Below are 21833 nucleotides of genomic sequence, written 5' to 3' on the forward strand. Positions count from 1 at the left end.
ACATACCCCTGACTTTAAGGACATCGCTTCAGATGGTCCAAGTATCACCATCAACATAACATAAACACTGGCACAAAGAGGATCACTTGTGAGGATGATAAAACTGCCACCAAGTTAAAAACTCATTGCGGTAACAGCCAAACCAGAAACTCAGAATGTGTGGACATTCTCCAGCCTGGATTTCCCACACCACCTCTGCCCTCTGTGGCCTTCGGGACCTGAACTGAGGCGAGTACAGGGAAGGAGCTGGTGCAGTCCATTTGCAGAAACGAGTCAGTCTGCAAATGGGCGGCACGCCCAACCCGATTGCAAAGCTTAGACAGAGCTTCAAAAATATGGGATTTCAAGTATTGAACTCACTGTCAAGCAAACCAACACTACGTTTTTATGAACAATGAAATTCACATGGAAGAGGCCTTTCTCTGCAAAGAGACAGGTGTCAACGTTCCGCCAAGTTCACCCAGGTGGGCAAGGACTACGTTCGGGGCAAGATCTGCTGAGGTCTAAGGCCTCCTTATTCAAAGTGTGGTCCCTAGACCAGCAGCCTGGCGTCACATGGGAGATCCCCAGAAATGCAGACTCCCACTGGACCTGCTGAGTCAGAACCTGCATTTTAACGAGATCTCTTGGGGGTTAAGCAGCTGCGGGTTCTGTTCCTGCCTCTGGATTGCCTGGGAGGGAGGGGCCACCTCCAGAAAGGTCAGCCTCCCATCTTTCACCAAACCCATGAGCTCTGTTCATAGGGCTTAAGGTCGTCTGGAATTAGATGGTGTGACCCTGGGCTGGCTGGGGATAATTAATAATAGTAATCACCTGAAAAGGCTGTACGGAGAATAAATGAATAAAATGAAGTCAGGTCTGTAACTGGCTTAGCACAGTGTCTGGCACATAGCAGATTCTTGATAAACAACTATTAGTTGTTATTAAACACGCCTCACTACCTCCCAGGAGGGGCGAAGACGGGACAATGAGAGGGCAAAGAGGGACAATGTCCACGGAACAGGAGCCAACTCCTGTCCTCTTATTCATGCCTCATTCTCTCGGTTTGGAAACTGGAGGGTTTTTTTTCCAACAAGACTCAAACAGAAGCACAAGTAAGCCAGGAGGAATTCTCTCCATGAAAGCATCAAAGGCTCTGGAGTTGGTTTACAAGCTATGGGACATTAGGACTCAGTTTCCTTATCTGTAAAATGGGAGTAAGTAAAAACCAGCGTCCATTTCAAGGGTCCTTGTGAAGATTAGGAGTGCTATATTCTACATGAGGCATTGGGAAGAGCATAAAGTGTTTGCTGTTGTCACTGTCACTGCTGTCACTATGTCCACCATCATCTTCATGGTCAGAGACAAGCTCTCTGAGAAGATCAAGAAGGACAGGCTAAGTTCAGGCCCCGGTGCAGTTTTGGAGGGAAGAAGGCTGGCGAGGATGAGGGTGCTGCTGGCAGGGTGGGGGGTGCTCAGGAAGGGAGGGCAGGTGTGGACGTTTCGGGGAGCCGGAGCAAAAGGCTCTGCAAGCAGTGGGGCAGGGGGCAAGGCTGGGACCGGACGGTGGTGGCCTGGGGTGGTGGGGAGCCACGGGCGGCGCAGGGCAGACATGCGGGGACTCCCCGTGCTGGGTGGGCGGGGCCGCGGCCCGGGGCGCGGCGGGGCAGACTCACGTACACCTGCGGGCCGACTCCTGGGCCAGCTGCAGCCGGTAGACGGAGAGGCGGTTGGCGCCGCCGCACACGCTGCCCCGCTCGCCCTTGCACTCCATGTCGCACTCGGCCTCGCTCACGTTCGCCGCCTGGATCTTGTGGCCGCAGTAGCACTCCGCGCCAAACTCCAGCCCGGCGTACAGGTAACCCCTGGGGGAGGCTGCCTTCAAGCAGGGCAGCTGCCACCATGGAGACCCCGGGGACAGGGAGACTCCACGTGGAGACCCGGGGGTCGGGGGGCTCCGGGGACTGGGAGATCCCAGGGGACATGGGGACACTGCTGATGGGAGAGGGGGGCCATGGGGAGACCCACCCCAGGGGACCCACCCCACATGGAGACCTGGCAGACCCCAAGGGAATGAGGAGACCTGGGGCAGATCACAGGAAGACCGTGGAAGGGGGACAGGGGAGCCCCTGGGAGGGGACATGGAGACTCGGGGAGATCTAGGGGACAGGCATGCTCCCGGGGCAGGGGACCTGGGCTGGGGTGACAAGACCCTGAGAGGAGTGGAGGGGCTGAGGCGTTAGGAAGCCCTGGGAGGGCAGCAAAACCAGAAGGAACTCAGGGAGGTTCCTAGGGCACAGGGAGACCCAGACAGGGGACAATGCCCTAGGGACCACCCACCTGCCTTCCTCTCCGCCTGACGTCTTATGCCCCTTACACACCTGCCCACATAGACACGCCATGTCCATATTCACACTCACCTGTCCACACCTGCACCTGGTATGCTAGTCACACACGCACCCCCAGACCACCCTGTGCTTGCCCCGCTCTGCCCCACTCCTCCCTCCTCCCTGTCTGGAGACGTGGGACAGCCATCTCTGCAGAGCCCAGCCCCTTTACTCTGGGAAACGTCACCCGGGAACGCTGTGTGTGTCCTGAGGAGGCACGGGGAGAATGAGGTGGTGGCAGGGGCTCTCATGTCCCTCTGGGAGAGACGAGCAGAAGACGAGCTCACATACCCAGCCAAGGAAAAAAATTCCTTCCTCTGAAACAAAAAATCTAGGCACTGCAAGGTTTTTAACTTTTTTTTCCCCTTCATAGTGATGGAATCCTTTGCTAAGAAGGACTCTTAGTGGATGCCCCACTCTGTAAACGAATGAAAAGGGTGTTGCTTGCTCTGGCTGGCTCTGGGGTAGGAAAGGCCCAGCTCCCTTCCCTCTGTGTCCCCATCCCTTCGCCCACAGTGGCCTTCGAGTCTCCCTGCAGACCGTGAAGGCTCCGCGGAAAGCAGCAGGTGAGACACCACCAGTCACAGGAGGTGCAATCAGTGGGGACTGTCAGCTCACGGCTCACTCTGGGTCACATGATGCTGGCTGGAGAGACAGACTCGCCCACACTCAGGCCTGCACACACCCTGGGGGCTTGGGGTGGCTCAGGGCATTGCCCGATCCACCTGCTCGCTGGGGTGGGCATGGCAACAAGCTGAGAATCTTGGTATCTGATCCCCCCCACCAGCAAAGTCCTGGGCCTGGGCTGGCCTCCTCCCACCTAACTGTCTCATGCTGTCTGTCTCTCTCAAGCCCTGCTTCTAGGACGTCCCCATGATGGGACCCACTGATGGAAGCGACCTTCCCCGCGAAAAGGGCCCAGCGGGTGTTGCCAGTTCCAAAGCAGGAGGCAGCCTGGTCCTCAGAGGGGACAAAGTCTGAGGTGGAGGAGAACTGAGATTCAGGGAGACACACCCAGAAGAGAGTTCAACAGCTGCTGCACTGGGGAAAGAACAGATATGCCAGGAAATCCCCCAGGTCGGGAGGTGTGGTGGTTTTTAAAATGTGTTCACAAATTCTTGGATAGTGCTTCCTTTTAGAGTTGGAGCTTAGTTCACCTCTTCTTGAGTGTGGGCTAACTTAGTGACTCCATTCTAATGAATAGAAGATGGGGAAAGAGACACCATGTGACTTCCAAGCCTGCATCATGCAACGCGTTGCAGCTTCCTCCTTGCTCTCTCCTGCAGAGGGCTCCCTCTGCAAGAAACCAGCTGCCATGTTGTGAGGACACTCAAGTAGCCCCGTGGAGAGGCCAGTGTGCTGGGGACCAGAGGCCTCCAACCGACAGCCATGTGAGTGGCCTATCTTGGAACAGGCAATTCCAGCTCTAGTCATGCCTTCAGCTGACTATGGTCCCTGCTGATAGGGTGACTGCAGCCTCATGAGAGACATGATATCTTATCTCATGGCATTGCCCTTCTGTTTGCTTGTTTGTCCTTGATGAGGGAAAGGCTTTGTGGAATCCACCTGTGTTTCCCCACAGTTTGAAAAATAAATTAATGACTCCATATCATCAAGGACTTGGAGTCCTTCCCAAGTTGGAGAGGGTCCTGGGGTCGGGACTTTAACGGCGGGCTCCTCAGGCAGCTGATCATAAAGGGAGCGTGTTTCCTAATCAGGGACAGTGGGCAGAGTCCCTCTGCGGACACCCACTGGCTCATTCCCACAGCAGGCATCCGCCTTGAGGTTGGTAGAGCTCGTGACCCACAGAGCCAGCTGGCTGGAGTCTGGAGGTGAGTGGATTAGAAGCCTCTTCACCAACCACTGCAGGGTTAAGGGACCCAGGAGACCATGGGAGGAGAAGGTCAGCTCAGCCCCCTGGGACCTCCCAGGGTCCTGTCCCTGCTCACCAGTCCTCTTGGGACTCATCCACTCCGGCAAAGCTAACTCCTGCCCTCTGCACATATTCTAATCAAAAACACCATCTTCTTAGACTGGAAAACACTGTCTGAACAGGCGAGTGTTTCTGTATTCTATACTAAGAAACCATCAGCTGCTCCCACCTCACCCTTCACCTGGACATCTTACAAGCTTCACACTTACAGTCTCACCTGTGTGCACACGCACACCCAATCGTGCATTTCCGAGTTGTGTGCAATTCCTCACAACCTTGCATACTCTCAACACAGCATTGCATGTTCCATGATGCAATCAGACACCTGCACACAGAAGCTCAATTCTAGACCCTTGCATGCATATTCACGAAGACTCCTGCATACACACACGCATGCACACACACACAGCCACTATTATTTGAAGATCATCCTGTGTTAGCATTAAGCTCACAAGCAGAACCAGCGACCCTGCACATTGTACATGGCAAACTCCCTGCTAGGCACAATCTCACACAACTGCACAATCACAAAGTCCCACAGGCCAACTCCTGAACAGTCCCACTCAGCTGCATGCATGTGTGTGTGTGTGTGTGTGTGTGTGTTCACACACCTTGCATCACCTTTTCCTGTACTCACGTGCTCACCCTCCAACACACCCTCCCATGGCAGGGCCAAGAATACCACGGGCAGGAACCTGAGAGGGAAGGGTCCCAAATGAATGAGTCTGGGACGTCGGGGCCCTACCGTTCAGCACAGTTGTCCTGGCAACGGAAGATGGTCATCTTTTTGTAGTCGAAAAAGGACACGCCTCGAAGGGCTCGGCTCTGGGTGTCATCCAGGTAGCAGCCGATGTACTTGGCTTTGGGGAAAGGAAAAAGTCAGACGTGGCTGGGGACGAAGGTAAAAGGGTTACAGGAGGAAGCTCAATGTGTCTCTGGCTACATGGCCCCATTGACCTTTGGGCATCAATTCCTTCCTCTGGGCAGACACAAGAGACTGAAAAGCTCGTGCCTTGGTAGAACCTGGTCCAATCAGGGCAACAGTAAGACCAACATGGATCTTAAGAGACCAATGGGGGGGGGAAGGGACCCATCTGTGGACAGTGTTGGGGACTCCTGGTGACAACTGAGCACCCAGGAACCCACAGCAGGGACATTCCCTAGGCACCAAACACAACTTCCATGTCCTACAGGATGAGATCCACATTAAAACAGCTCTAAAGAAAAAGCTTACCATTTTGCAACATGTTACCATTTCCACAAGCTGCCTTCAGATATTTATTTTTTCCCTGAAAAGCACACTGGACTTGGGGATCTCCAGGTCTAGACCTTTATTTCACTTCAGTTACTTCTTAGCCTAGTAAGTTTAGGTCAATTAACCTCAGAGAGACCCAATTTTATTTGTAGTGAGGATGAAGACAGCAACCCAGTGAGGTTAAGGTGGAATGATTTGTGTAAAGGTTTCTTCCATAGTGTCTTGCATATAATGGGCACCAAATTAAAGTGAGTAGAATGAGACACTGGCCATTCACCACGGTTTGTAAAGTACTTTACCGTTTGCTTCTATTGCGGGCCAACGTGAATGCTTCTATCCAAAGGAAAATTTTAAATGATATAAAACAACCATCCAACTATAAACCATACACTTAGTGTTCTTAAAGTAGCAAGCATGTTCCTGTGCTTCATAGTAAATAGTAGCTCTCATACACAAACACAGCACTTTACAGTTTAGAAAGTATTTTCCTATAAGTCCTTAAAATTTTTATTACTATTAATATTTGGACATGAACTTCAGTAAGTGCTTAACACATACTGTCTCATTGAATCCTTGCAATGAGCCTATGAGTATATTATTCCCATTTATACAGAAGAGAAAAAGGCCCAGAGAGGTTAAATCCCTGGCTCAAGGTAACACAGCTTGTGCATGTGGAGTCAGAATTGGACCCGAGCCATCTGGCTTCAAAGCCCATGTTCTGAACCACTTGAGGGGTTCTTGAATCAATTGGTCACAGGACAAAGGTTTAAATCCAGTTCTGTGGGACCCCCAAATCTGTCCAACTGGAGGTTGGACTGAGGATCCAGCCCGCCCTTGGAACTAAATGGCCCTTACAGGGAATGAATGGAGAAAATACCAAATGCTACTTCATCGCTTCCCTGGCCAGGTGCCATCTAGTTCAAACGGTGGGGCTTCTTCCCTGTCCCCCTTACTTGTGGAACGCAGGGTCTGGGGGGGGGATGCAGGCTCATTACCGAGTGATTGTGTCCCCAACATAGTCTGCTAAGCGTGGCATGTGCCAGCCCCACTGGAGACCTGATCACCTCGAATCTCTTTCGTCAGACAGAGGTGATTTGCTCGGCTAAGAACAGTCCGTCTTTGGAAGAAACATCACCTCCCAGGAGCAGGCACGCCAGCCAGTGACAGCCCTAGAGAAGCCGTGTCTTGTCTCTGTGCTTGTTCAACACGCGAGCCCCTCCTGCCACAGGTGGAGCTGGACGCTCTTGGCGCCCGAGCTGGGAGACAGGCTTTGTGGCCACGTGGGTGGCGGGGGCTTCGTGCTAAACTTAGCTCAGTAGCTCACTGGAGGACTGGGTGTCGGGGGCGCTTTGTGGGATGGGGGGAGGAGAAACCAAAGAGGGAGTTGGAGAGAGGGAAAGCAGGGAGGAAAGAAAGGAGGAGGAAGGAAGGGAAAGGGAACAGAAGGAGAGTGGAGGAAAAGATTGGTTTATTTGGGCAGTTACTAAGTCTTTGTCATCAGAGCAATATGTGTATATGTACACACGAGAGGGGGGAGGGAGAAAACATGACCACATATTAACTACCTACTATGCGCTGTCTACTCTTCTATTGGCCATGTCTCATTGTGTTAAAGTCAATCTTCACCACCTTCTTATGAACCCATTTTACAGATGAGGAAACTGATCGCAGTGGCTCTTACAACTGTCTACTCTAGAAGAGAATCTTAGTTTTGGCATACGGTATATGTTCCAACTAATAACAACTCCTATGACTGCTGGTTTTTCCTCTTTTCAAAATGGAATTAGAAGCTATGTGATACGTTCAAGTTCCTACAACTTGTAAGTGTCTCTCTTCCAATTGAAGCCCAGGTCTGTCCTCCAAGCATTTTACACTTGGGGAGGTTTCATTTCCTTTTGGCCCAGAGGTTTCAGGATCAACAACGGCCACACCGAGACCTGCAGGGGAGGAATGTCCATGCCCCAGATAGGGCTGGGCTTGGAGCTGGGTGCAGTATGAGCTTGGGTGGTCCCATCTCAGGGTGAGAGCAGGTGCATTTGGCTATATGCGGGACAGTGGATCATGTGAGATTCGATCTTTATAATCAAATGGATGGGAGTGACCGTATGTGTGCATGTTCACGTGCACATCGTGGAGTGAAGAGGTGGACTGCAGTGGGTACTGTTGGTGTCTCAAAGCCTCCCTTTTCCTATTTTAATAATATTTCTATCAGCAGAACCTGCCTGCCCTGACCACAGGGAATCTACTGACCTGGCCGGGGTCAACCGTAATGTCTGTCGCACCAGCGATTACTTTAAGGAAGGACCCATGAGCCAGGTGTTGAATTCTTACAGATTTAAAGCTGGGAGAAACAAGCCTGCCTTTCTGGGGTTACGACGTTGGCATCCTGCAGGTCTAGAGCTAGCGACGGCTCAATCCCCGACACCAAGGCCGGTCTGTGCAGGAGAACACGCATGGGGATGGACCCGCAGAGAAGAGAGAGGAAGAAGCTTGCACTCCTTTTGAACCCCGACTCAGCAGAGCCTCACTTGGAGTGTGGTGACAAGACATGGTGCATTTTCTTCCTTCACTTAAGCTGGGCCAGGCTGGCTGTGGGTGCCTTGCCGCCAGGGAGGGACCGGCTAATACAGCAACACCCAAGCTGAGAAACTTGCCCGAGGCCACCAAGCAATGAGGGCCTCAGATGAAACCCAAGGCTGTCTGTTCAAAGGTGTCTCTTCCCACATGCCCCACTGAGTCCAGGCTTGGGAGGAGGGGGTATCTCCATCCTCCCCAGAGAGACACGCCAAAACGGGGGATGGGAGAGGGAGGGTTCCCTGGGAAAAGAGCTTGGATGTGACCATAGGTCGGTCGGTCTTCCCCAAAGCCCGGGCTTTTAAATGTCGCATTATCCCTTCCTCAGTTCCCACCAGACCAGGCACCAGGCTGACTCGTCCCACATAACAGGTGCTCGAAGACTCGCTGAATGCACAAATGACCCTCTGTTTCCTTATCTGTCAACAGAAAGGAAAAGAAGACACAGGGTCCTTCACTAATGCTTTGGAGAACGTGGGCGTGCTACCCATCATGGCCTGATTCATGGGCTCAGCTCCACAGACCAGGATATAAATAGCGAGTCAGTTTCCTCCCTGTCCTGAGATCTGGTGATCCCTTCCCCACTGAACTTCAGTGCAGGCTGCATCCCATGTGCCCACTGCTCCTGTCCCTGGAGTTTGGTCACCCTGCCGAGCTCACCAGTGTGGTCACTGCCAGCCCACTAAACTCCCCTCCAGCCACCTCCTCAGGGTCCACCGTCCCATCTGCCACGGTGGCAGAATCTCTCGGAGATGGGAGGTCAGGTATGTAAAGCAGGGACAAAATCACAGGCCACTGGAGGAGGGATTAATGGCCAAGTTCACACAATCTATCAGCTCGTCTCCGCGGTGATGCAAAGATTGCTGAAATGGCAAAGTCACCCCGGCCGGGCTATTTATCTCAAGACAGAAACCAGCATCTGAAAAAACTGCTCCTGGCGGTGTTTTAATTCCTTTTTTTTTCCTTTTGCTCCAATTAATCTTTCCACAACATTTTGCTCTCTTCGAAAAAGGTAATTTGTTAAAAGGGTAGCTAAGCATGAGCTAACTTGTATGCCTCTTGTATGCTGTTTGTGAGTGGAGCCCCAAACAAGAGGCCTCACCACCGACTGGAGTCAACCCGATCTGGGTTCAAATCCCACGTATGATGCTGCAGTAGCCTGAAAATATTGCTCAAGCTCTCCAAGGTGCAGTCCTCCCACCTGAAAAGTGGGGACAAAAATTCTACGAGTGTTATGAGTTGAATTTTGTTCACCAAAATAAAATGACACATTGAAGTCATAACCCCCGGTACCTTAGAAGGTGGCCTTATTTGAAATAGGGTCACTGCAGATGGTAATTACGTTATAAGGCCAAACTGGAGTAGGGTGGGCCTCAATCCATGCTGACTGTCTGTCCTTATAAGCAGGTGGCCCTATGACGACAGAGAGACGCAAGGAGGCTGCAACGAGGAAATGCAAGCAGAGACTGGGGTCACGCAACTGTAGGCCACAGATGCCAAGGATTGCTGGTGAGACATGAGACGTTAGGAGGAAAGCATGGAACAGATTCTCCCATAGAACCTTCAAGAGTGCAAGGCCCTGCCAACACCTGGACTTCAGATACCTGGCGTCCAGAACCGCGAGAGAAGAGACATCTGTTGTTTTAAGCCGCCCAGTTAGCGGTACTTTGCAACAGCAGCCCCGGGAAACCGTTCGTCCTACAAAGGGTATTGTTCAGATTGACCTGAGTACAATTAATCGACACACCGCACCTGGCACAGGGCCAGGCACAGAGTGAAGACACAAGAAATACTCACTCCGGCCCAGGGTCCCCCCGCCACCCTGGAAGGTGGTCCCCCTGGCTGGCCACCCCAGGGCTGTCTGGGTTTCCTTGTGCCTGGGATGGAATTTCCTGCTCGTATCTAGACTTCCTGGAGCCCCACTCACTTTGGTCAAGGCCTACGGATCCTACTGCCCCAGCTTCCCCACCCCCCTCCTCGCCTGGGGAACTGTGACACCCTCCCCAGGACTGAATGGGACTGCCCACCCCCCCTTTGGCTTACCCCATGATAACGCTTTTCTAAATAACTTCTCAAGAACTGTCCATTATTTTTTTTCAAATTAGAAATTATTTTGGATCATGGTAGATTTTTTTTGTAAAATGAAAAAGTGAATGAGAATGAAAACAATGGGGGGAAGCAGGGTATCATTCGATGCACACGAATCTACACCTTGGCAGAGCACACAGAAAGGCACGGGCAGGAAGGTGACATTCTAGCACCAGTGCCAAGGGCTGTCGTTGGATGTGGGATTCTGGGTCATTTTTACCTTCATCTTTCTCTCTTTTTTTTTAATGTATTCTAATACTTCTACAGTGAACATGTGTGACTTTGATAATCGGGAAAAGAGTGATTTTTTTTTTGAAAATATGATTTATCTTTTTATCTACCTGTTTTCCCCGGAGAGGCTGAGAACGTTTCTCAGAGGGAAAAGCTATGCTTGACTCTTCCCTGTGTCTCCACCTCCCAGCCCAGGCTGCACGCATAGTAGGCATGCGGTAAATATGGAACGCATGAGTGAATGAGTGAATGAATGAATGAATGGAGTTGGGCATTATATATTTTAAGAAAGATATTAATAGTATAGCTCAGTGGTTAAGAATAGGGGCTTTGGACTCAGACTGAATTGGGCTGGAGTCTGCTCTGCTTCTTAACAGCTGTGTGACACTGGCCAAGTAGTTCAACCTCTCTGAGCCTCTGTTTCTTCATCTATGAAATGAGGCTCAATAATTTGTACCCCATGTGGAGCTGAAAGGAGGGTATGGATGCACAGTCCCGGACACAGAGCAGACCCTCGATAACCTGCAACCATTGCACCCTGAGCTGGAGCAGATGGGGAGTGGGGGTCCCTGCTTTCTCTTCCAAAAACGCAGACTAAACCTCATGACCTCCTTCACACCCGGCCCAAGCCTCTCTGTAATCCGAGGGAAACAGACAACAGTGCGGGCTTTAAAATCAAACTGGGTCTGGCTTCTGATTCTGCCCCAGACTAGCTATGTGACCTTAGAAAATTCACATTACCTCTATGTACCTCTGTTTTCTCCTGCAAAATACAGTATTCATAGAAATAGTGGCACATATCAAGTGCTTACTGTATGCCTGACTCTGAACGTGTGTTCTGTACACTGAGAAATGAGGCAATGTCATGATTAAGATTCAGACATAAGACTCAAACCACCTGGGTTCAAATATTGGTTCACTCCCTCCCCAAGCTGGGTAACCTTTGGCAAGTTACTTGACTTCTCTGTGCCTGAGTTTTCTCCCTGTAAAATGGAGTTAATAACAGTGTGTGCTTCACTGGATTGCTAGGAAGCTTATGTGATGGAGTGGATGTAAACTCTTAGAACAGTGCCTGGCACTTAAGAGACACACACTCAATCTATCTTACGTAACCATCCTGACAGCTATCTGATGTTAAGTTCTATTTAGCCCCAAGAGGAAACTGAGTCTCAGAGAGGTGAAGTGATCTGCCCAAGGCTGCACAGAGAGCAAGTTGCAGAACTGGGATTCAGGCTCTGATTTGGCTGACCAAATGAGGAGGAGGACCTAGCGGGGTGACTGGAACCTTCTAGGTGCCAGTTGCACCCGGGAATTCAGACTTCCTGCCCACCCCAGCCCAGCTGGGTGCAGCCCCCCCCTTCCCCATCTTGGCCCGTGGTGGGCTCTGAGCCGTCTGCAGCGTCAGCCCTGCATCGCTGCGACAAGCAGAGCCCTCGCCAGTTTCCGAGAAAACCAAATGAGTTTAGCGTCAGGTCAGAGAAGCGTCTCATTTTGATTAGCGTTAATCTAATATGTTGTCTTTCCTCACTGAACTCTGAATAAGTTAATCAAGGACAGGCTGGATTTGTGTTTTCTTAATAACACTGCCTCATTCCAAAGGCTGCCTGCTAAGAGCCCCAGACTTGGGGCTACTTTCTTGTTTTATCTTCCATCTCTCTTTGCATTTTATAAAATACATAAGATTGCTGGGGTGACAGTGTGTGTGTGTGTGTGTGTGTGTGTGTGTGTGTGCGCGCGCGTGCAATTAGCATGGTACAGAGGAATGCTCACAAGCTTTGGAATGAAACAGACTTTGTTTTAAGCCTCAGGTCCTCGCCTAGCTACCTGTGTAACCCGGGATAAGTGATTTGTCTCCGAGTCTCAGTTTTACCATCTGTGAAATGTGATAGCAATAGTCTCTAACTTATTGAATTGTGATAATTAAATAAGGCAGTAAAACACTCATAACGTGGTCTATCCCATAGTGATTATTCAATAGATATTAGATGTTACTACTACTACTAAACATAACAGCAACTATTAAGTGACGTCTTATTATGAGCCAGAAGATGTGATAAGCATTTCACCTATATCATTTCATTCAAATAATATATGGAAAACAAACAGAACAGTGGCTGGTGTGAAGTAGGTGCTCAAGAAATGGTAATGATTATTGTTGGTAGTAGTGACAGCAATATTTCATTGTTACAATAAATGGGGCATGCTGTTGGTGCTGTTATATGTATCAATTGCACCTCAAGGAATTCATGTTCTACCAAGGGACCTGGACAAGCATGGGCAATTGCTATTCATATAAGGGCCAGGACAGGTAACGTAGAGGAAGAGCATTCAATCACTCCCAGAGGGGGATCAGGGACAATTTCCTGGAGGTGAGTAAAGCTGGGACATGGAGGAACAGTAGGAACTGTGGAGGTACTCCAAGCAGAGGGACAGTCATCCATCCATTCATTTATTCATCCAATCATTCACCCATTCAACAAGCAGGTGTTGGGCACCATCTTTGTGCTGGGCGCTGTCCCGGGTGCTGATGGAACAGAGACACGCCGGACGGGCAACAGCCCCGCCCTCCTGGAGGAGATAGACTATAAACAAAGAAGCAAACACATTAACAAGATGCTTTCAGGTGGTGATAAGAGCTGTGACTTAAAGCTGGGGAATGTGGTCGCGACTGGGTGGGAAGTAGGGCCACTTGAGTTAGGGCCATCTTGGGAAGGCTCTGTGGGAAGGTGAGGTTTGACTAAAGACTTGAAGGTAGGGAAGAAGGGAGCCATGCAAAGATCTTGGGGGAGAGCATCCAAGACTGCATATACAGAGATCTTGAGGCAGGAACAGGCTTGGTGTGTTCCAAGGACAGCAAGAAGGACTATGGGGTGGAGTGTGTGAAGGGGACGGGGAGAGTTATGAGATGAGGTTGGAACCGTGGGCCATGGGAGGAGTCTGAAATTTGTTCTAAGCATGATGGGGGCATATCCTAAGCTGCAGGCTTGCAGGAGCTTGGGCTTTCAAAGGCCCCAGTGGAGTCTGGAGTGGCTACGGTGAGACGGGTTTGATGAGGGGAAAAGGCAGAGAGAGAAGCCAGGTCATGATTTCTCCATCTGTGCAGCCACCACACCTCACCTATGCCTATGAGACGGGCTCCCTTCCCCAGGCAGCTCCCACGAGCACCTCTAAGCACCTACTCTGTGCCCAGCCTCGTGCTAGGTGCTTCCATGACTGCTGTCTCCTTGAACTCTCAGGAGCAGCCTGGGAGAGATCGTTATCCCCATTTTACAGATTTCAAAACTGAAGCGTAAGAAGGGTGAAGCCAGGTGCCTGGGCTGGTTGGTGCAGAGCTGGACTATGAATCTAAGTTTCCCAATCCATTCTGTCACCTCCAACCTTCTCTCTCACCTCCCTATGAACACTGGGTTCTTAAAGAGGCAGAAGTGTATGAAATCCCAGAGGGTGGGAAGGTAGGGGCTTCTGGATGGTTCCTAAGCCAGGCAGGTGTGGGACTGGGGCAGTGGAATGTGCTGTAGGACAAGTCCCCTCTGTTCATCCTGCTCCCCTTCATGGTGGGAGAAGGGGTCTTTGGTGAGTTGAACACAAATGTTAGTGAAGTTTTGCCTTGATGGGTGGTTTATTCTCCCAAACCATCTGGCCCAGATTTCTGAAATGTCATTTGTGTTCATCTCATGAGGTACGGGGGCTATGGGTCCCTCCCCAGCATGCTGGTCAGACGGGCAAATGCCAGCAGACTCTGGGAGACAGTCTTAGCCATGCATTTGGGACAGATGGATCCAAATTTAAACTCCAGCCCTGCCACCCACCAGCTGTGTGGCCTTGAGCAAGCGTCTTCACTTCTTCAAGCCTCAGTTTCCATGTCTGTTAACTGGGCACAGAATAATAGATAGAGGCCTTGTTTAATACTATGAAATGCAGAAAAAAATCAAATAAAAGAAAAGCCCCATTTGACTGTAAAAGGCTGAGAAAATGCAATGAAATAGATCTAGGACAATGAGATGCCTTGAGAACCATCACCAGGGGATCTGGCACGGTGGACTGACAGTTTGGTGGAACAGAAGCTCTGCCACTTAGTAACCATGTAATCTTGGGCTCTTGGTGCCTTGGTCTCCTCATCTTTAAAATGGGAATAATGACACCTACCAAACCTCGTTGTACTAATAATTCTATGTATGCAAAGTGCTTGGAATAGTACCTGGTGCATAGTAAGTGTTCAGTAAATGCTGGCTGTTTTTATGTGCGTGTATATTTAACAAGGACTGATAAAGGCTGTAGAAAGAGGGTGAGACTTTGGCCTCTGATAGACATGGAGTTCAAATCCAGACCTGCCTGTGGACAAGCTGTGTGACCTCGGGCGAGCTACTTAACCTCTCTGAGCTTCAGTTTCCTCCTCTGTGCAGTGGGGATGAAAATGAAACCTCCTGTCTGTCTATGGCTGTAGCTTTGTGACGACAGCTGGTTCCTGGTGAATGCTGAAAACTGACAGCTGCCACTGGTATCGCCACCTCCCTTCTCCGGAGCCCCTCCGTGTCCAGGTGTCCCCTGCTCCTACCTCGGTCTTCCTCCTTCTCCCGGACGGCCCTCCCCTTGAGGGCGCGGCTCCAGGCTCCACCGTAGTCACCCAGCTTGGCTCTCTCGTTGCCATCCTTGCCCTTGAACCAGGGTCCGTACCTGCGGGCGATGCTTGAGGCTTCGCCCGCGTCCCGGAAGCCTCTGCCCAGGTGCAAGTCGCCCAGGAAGGGCAGCTCGGCGCCCTCGGCCGGGCCCCCTGCGGCGGGGCTGGCCTGGCTCTGGGAGACGGCCGGCTGGCCCACGAAGCCGGAGTGCAGGAAGACGAGGCTCCCGGCCGTCAGGTAGAGTGCCAGGAAGGTAAAGAAGCGCACAGGTTTCCGGCGGAAGTACCGCTGGAATTTGAACCAGAGCTTGGCCATAGCGGGATCATTCCGGACTGGCTCGCTGGGGCTTGGCTGGGGGGCTCAGGAGGGGACGGAGGGGACTTGGTTTCCCAAACTTCCCTCAGGGATGGAACCCCTGGGGGCCCTCAGTCTCTGCAAAGGTGATTGCCAAGGCCAGAGTCCTGCAAGTCCCACAAGTCGCGCACTTGGCCGGGGCCAAGAGAAAGAAGGACAGAGCCTACCGGCCCTCCCAAAGTCAAGGTGAGCTTCTTTGGGCAAAAAAAGGGGTTTTGAGGCTCAGGACACCCATGAGTTGGTCCCATTTTCCTACATCTTGCTCTTCACTGCAGAGAGTTCCCAAAGAACTTTGAAAATAGCAATTGCAGGAGAATTCCGGGGGTCACCAGCAACTGCAGTTCACGTGTCTCACCCGTTCTTGGCTCTTCCGGCTTGCTGGAGCTAGATTATTTCACTCAGGGCCTGATTTCTGGCCTCTTCCCCAGCTGGGGACCGAGCTCGGCATGCCTGCCTCATGGGAACAGAAGCTGGCGGGACTCCATGCAGCCATGCATCAGGGCTCGGAGAGGCCACCTGCAAAACAGCACAGACACAGGCATGAGAAGCCCCTCACTAAGGCACAGGGCTCAAAGGGGTCTCACGTGTCCTCATGTTGGGTACCGGGGCCCAGAGAAGGGAGGCAAGCCCCACTGGCACGAAGCCCTTTAAGAGCAGTGCTAGGTGTAGGTCCAGATCCGAGTTTTCTAGGACACTGCCTTGTTCTTTAAACCAAACTGGGAATTTGGGGGGCTTACATCCTAACAGACCCTAGTTTGGGGATAAACTTTATCTTGGATGAGCACAGGGTCTTATGGGCTAGTGGTTTACTTTGCTTCACACTTCCTATATTATTTGTCAAACGTACATTGATGCATGGGTTACCTTAAGTCCAGAAAGTACTTCCTATTTCCTTGTTGAGGCAACCACCTGCTGGACCTGGGTGATTCTGAAGCAGAACCAAGTTTATTCGTTTTTTCCCCCCCCCAGCTAATATTTAGTAAAATCGACTGTGTACCAGGTACTGTCCGAGGTGCTGGAAATAAAGCCACAAGCCGGAGAGACAAAATCCCTCCTCTCCCAGGGCTCATATTCTGGTGGGAGAAATCAAACCCATAGCCCCTCTATCCAAGGAAGAAGAGGGAAAGGAAGGGAAGTAGGGTTATTAGCAACACATTCGTTCATTCATTGTTTATTGAGTGCCCACCGTGTGTCCAGCTTTGAGCCAAGCCTGCTACATGTATTATCTCATTTATTCTCCCCAATATTCCTATGGGAGGCAACTATTTCCCTATTTTACAGATGGGGAAGCCGAGGTCACATAGCTGGTGACTGGGAGAGTTGGGATTTGAACCCAGAATGTCCAAATCCAAAATCGCAGCTCTGAACTCCGATTCTGCTCTTTTCCCCCCACCGTAGTCTGGACGTCAGTTGAGAATTCAGAGACAACCCCAAAGCAGCAGCCCGTCTCCACCGCCTCTCATCACCAGCAGCAGCATCTCCAAGCAAGGTCTGAGGAACGTCTGATTTAGACCCGCTGGGAGCCTGGGAGGTGTGAGTCTTCCTGAGCACTCCAGCCAGAGTGTCTGGCTGGGGAAGAAACTTACAGGAGTGACAAGGTGCTCTCGGATAACAGTAATAAGTATGGAGGGTGGAGGACCACTGCTTTATGAATAAATGATCAGGACCTTTAGCCAAGGGGAACAATAGAATGCAAATTAGAGAACAGAAAGAAAACTCCATCTGGGCAATGATTTTGTTGTTGTTGTTCATATCACCATCAGCAGGGTCCCCACGACAATCTTTGCCAATGTCTGCACTGTCAGCCAATGAAAGATCGAATGGTGACGGCCCCCTCTGAGCCAGACAGCAGCATGGGCACTTAACTGTGGGTTAAGGTAGAGTCTGCCATCCCATTTATTCAGGAACTAAGTACTGAGCACCTACTATATGCCAGTCACTTTCCTAAGCACTTGGAAAAAATAAGTGGACAAAAGAGACAAAAATCTATGCCTTTGTGGAGTCAAACTATGCATCCACCCATCCATCCATCCATCCATCCATCCATCCATCCATCCATCCATCTATCCACCCATTCATTCATTCATCCATCCATCCACCCACCCATCCACCCATCCATCCATCCATACACCCATCCATCCACCCATCCACCCATCCACCCATCCACCCATCCATCCATCCATCCATCCATCCATCCATCCATCCACCCATCCACCCATCCATCCATCTGTGGGTTAAGGTAGAGTCTGCCAACCCATTTATTCAGGAACTAAGTACTGAGTACCTACTATATGCCAGTCACTTTCCTAAGCACTTGGAGTAAATAAGTGGACAAAAGAGACAAAAATCTATGCCTTTGTGGAGTCAAACTATGCATCCACCCATCCATCCATCCACCCATCCACCCATCCATTCATCCATCCATCCACCCACCCATCCACCCATCCATCCATCCATCATCCATCAGGCTACCTACAGATCCATTCCTTAAGCCATCCATCCATACGCCATTACTGTATTCATTGATTCACTTACCCATCAATCCATTCACCCATCTATCCATCTGAACTGTAGCAGCCCATGCACCTATCTAATTCTTCACCCATCCAGCCAGCCTCTCATTTTTCCATTCATTTAAAAACACATGCTGAAGACCTACTATGTGTGTGTGCTTGGGGTGCAGAAATAAATAATTCAGTCTCTGCTTTTAGAGAATTCAGAGTCAGCTGAGGGAGAATGCAATTTCAACAATCACTATGCTAGACAGACAATGATAAATCCCCCAGTAGATGTATGTACGAGATATAGAATAGCAATCAATATTAATAGTTAATTGTTTATTGAGCACTTCATGTGTGCCGGACATTGTTCTGCACACACATATACTCTGATTTAAGCCTCATAACGATTCTACGAGAGAGACGGTATGTAGTTTACAGCGAGATTAGGTAATTTGCTCAGAGTCACACAGCTAGGAAGTGGCAGCTGGGTTGTGAACTCAGGACCACTTGACTTCAAAGCCTGCATTCCTAACCATGCATCTATTCTGGTCTTGTATTTCTTTGATGATCTGATGACAACTACAGGCATATGCCCAGATAAGAGCCTTTGCATATAAGCTCCCAAACTTTGGTTCAAAATGTCAAGGGGGCTGAGGACCCTGGGGTGGGACGATCTAGAAGGTGGGAACCCAGGGAAGTGAGGGTCTGCCACTGCCTGTGAGGATCACAGAGGGGGTCCCCCAGCGAGAAATCTTCCAGCTGGCAGGTCATGCAGGAGTAGTCAGAGGTCTTACGAGAGGTGTCAAAGCTCTCTGGGTGAAGGAACGACAGAAGAACAGCACCGGGAGGAGGAAAAGCCCACCGAGCTTAGGAGTCCAGGCTGTGTTCTAATGGTGGTCATGGGGACCCACTGAAAATTCATATGCCAACACCTTACAGAGACCAGTCTCTGGGCAGCTTGAAAAGCCCCGGGCGGTGGGCAGTGCCCCTGGAGTATTCCATGTAGCTCACACGTGTGCCAGATGTATCTGCAGCTGGGCTAGCATGAGAAAAAGCCAGCTGTCCTTAAGGGATGGGCAGGCAGACACCAGCCCTTCTGGAGGCATTCAGGCAAGAACAGGGCTCTGGGGGCAACCTGACCTGGGTTCAAATCCTGCCTCTTCCACCCACCAGCAAGTGACTGGGGCAGGACACCTCTTCTCACCAAGACTCTGGCTCCTCAACTGTAAAGTGGCCCCAGGCATCTTGACTTCCCCCAACAAACTATATTGCTGGGAGGGCTGAATTAAAGATCTGACACGTAAGAGATGCTCACGGGAGGTCCCGCCGCCCCGCCCCACCCCCACAGGAGGCACATGCGGGCAGATTGTAGAGCCACGTGTCACATCAGCACTCCGGCTGCCGTGGAGACAGAAGATTTCAGTCGTGGTGTTCCCCGCGGCTTTTTGCCTTGCTGAGGATATTTCTGGGTCTAGTTCTTTTCTGTTGTTCCCTCCTCGTCCTTTTATATTTCAACACATCTTTGCTCTAAGTGGGTGCCAAATGGGCTTTAAGAGGATAATGAGCTCATTAGCAGCTGGCGAGGAATAGAGGGGGCCCGGGCCATTGGTGGAGTGGGAGGGGAGGGGCTGTGCGGAGGGGCTGTGCCCACCTACCACTCGCAGAGCTCCTTATCCTCCGGGGAGGGGAGGTGACGCTTGAGCCGTGCACACCATGCCGCAGGGCTAGGAGCGGAGGGGGTGGGGGGCTCACCTGGAGAAAGGGGCCCTGGGGTCTGAGCCCCGAGGAGGGGGCGGGGCCGTGCTATCAGCGCTTTATCCAGCAGCTGGTGTGCAGTAGACCCCCAAGAAGCACCGGTGGAGGAACTGAATAAGAGGAGTAAGGGGACTGGCTCCCCACACGGCTTAAACCTACAAACCACTCAGGGCACAGCCTCGAAGAACTGTGACTTCGGGCTCTGCGGAGGCTGCATCTGGTGCCACTCAGCGCTGGGCGGGTCTGGGGTTCAGGTACCCCTGCTGTGCCATAGTCCCATGTCCTCAAAGGAGCCCCAAAGACTCCTCTGCCTCCCACGTCTGTCTGCCATTCTCTCTCCCCGTCTCTGCCTCTGTCTCTCTACCTCTCATTGTCCCTCTTTCTGCTCTCTCTCCAGACAGACATTCTGCCCCAAAGCCATGGGGAAGTGAAGCTAACTGCCATCGGTTGAGCGCCTACTTCATGCCGGATACCGTGTTTGAAGATTTTATAAACACATTCTTGCATGCTCCTCCCTCCCGGCAACCTTGCTTCTTTCTGTTCCACGGATAGCGTTTCTACAGCCCAGGATCGCCTACAGCAACCCCCTTCACCTCTGTCTCCACCCGCTCAGAACTCGTGCGGAATCACAACACTACCGATCGCTTCTCCTGTCCTCGACAGGTGCGACACCCAGGCAGGTGCCTTCACCTCTCTGAGTTGACACTCGCCAAGATCTGGCTATTGTGGCTTCATCCCTCTTCATTTTACACGAGACCCCTCCGAGCCTCAGTTTCCCCATGTGTTGAATGTGGTGGATAACCCCAACCCTGCCTCCCTCCCGGGGCTAGCGTTAAGTTTCCACAGGGGTGAGACTGAGAGGTCCCTTCCGCAGAAGTGTCAGCCTTTGGTGACGGCAGTTCGTGTTTCCAGCGGGAGCCTCAAAGTGTCTAAACGCAGTCTATTTTTAGCGACAGAATGAACCTCTGGTGTTGAGCTGCCAGCTAAAAGGTGGGTGGGGTAGAACTGCCCTGCAGGGGGAAGGAAAACAAGAGGCACAGACCTCCCTGGGTCCTCCCCCTTCCAGGTTCAGCTAGGCCGAGGAGGGAAGGACCAAAGCCCATCACAGACCCAGAACCTGACTTTGGGGACAGAGGCAGATTGTGGGACTGAGCAGGCCCAGGGACCAGCTGACCCCCTAACTACCCGAGCTTGGCTGAGAAATAGCTGCAGAGAAACAGGGTTTGTGAAGATCTGGGGGTGGGAGATCCTTTTGGGAAGTCTCCAAGAAACTGGGAAACCCAGGCCAGGCAACATTTTAGTCTTGACTTAATAATAAAAATACTTGGAATCACTGCTGTTTGTTGAGCACTTACTATGTGCCAGGCACTGTGTTAGGCACCTTATCCCCATTGTGCCCTGTAATCCTCACTATCATCCTTTGACCTGGTCATTAACCTCTCTGCACCTCAGTTTCCCCACCCATAGAATGGGGATGTAATAGTGTTTATCTCAGGGTTGGTGTGAGAACTAAATGAGTTAATATATGCAGGTGTATAATAGTATATTAACACATATATAATGTGCAAGTGTCCCGTCTTATAATAATTGATAGAGAGTACATGTGATTTTGCCTGCCTGGAGCCCCTGTCATTGTGGTATAGGGACCCCATTTGCATTCATGGAGCTTCTCTCCCATGAATTCTCTGCCTGTGTGGCTCGGGTAGAATGGGTTTTCCTCACCAGCTGCTGCCTCATGCCTCTGCCCCGATACATGTATACGATGTATGTAATCCTGGAAGGCAATGTAGCACCTTTCAACAACAACAACAACAAAAAAACGAGGCATAGGCATGAATATACCCATTTTATAGATGTGGAAATTAAGGTTCATAGCTTGCCCAGACACACAGCTGGGAAGAAGTGGAAAGTGAATTTGAGTGCAAAACTGTCTGGAGTCTTGATGGAATGATGCAACGGGGACACAAAGTATACCAGCAGGACAGCTCTCCCCTCTCTGGGCCACCAGTCTCTCAGTGCAATCCCAGCCTTGATAGAGGCATCCTTCCTGAGCTTGGAGACATGCAATACCATGCCTCAAACTCTTCTCCAGGTAGATGGAGAAAGAGTTTCTTCTCATCCTTCTTGCTCCTAGACCAGCCATTTGGCAAGTGAACG

General features: G+C 51.1%; 1 protein-coding gene across 2 annotated transcripts in view; it reads right to left on the minus strand.

Moving 5' to 3' along the window:
- Nucleotides 1-21833, minus strand: part of WSCD2 (WSC domain containing 2) — a 113057-nt gene that overhangs the window by 36802 nt on the left and 54422 nt on the right. For both annotated transcript variants that reach the window (XM_075996646.1, XM_075996647.1), the window contains exons 2-4: nucleotides 15003-15936; nucleotides 5045-5159; nucleotides 1660-1844 (exon numbers count right to left, since the gene is read on the minus strand). In XM_075996646.1, coding sequence (XP_075852761.1) covers nucleotides 1660-1844; nucleotides 5045-5159; nucleotides 15003-15381 — 679 coding nt within the window. In that variant the 5' untranslated portion in view covers nucleotides 15382-15936. The remainder of the gene's footprint in view (nucleotides 1-1659; nucleotides 1845-5044; nucleotides 5160-15002; nucleotides 15937-21833) is intronic.

Source organism: Microcebus murinus, chromosome 22 (assembly GCF_040939455.1).
Source record: "Microcebus murinus isolate Inina chromosome 22, M.murinus_Inina_mat1.0, whole genome shotgun sequence".
NCBI classification, from domain to species: Eukaryota; Metazoa; Chordata; class Mammalia; order Primates; family Cheirogaleidae; genus Microcebus; species Microcebus murinus.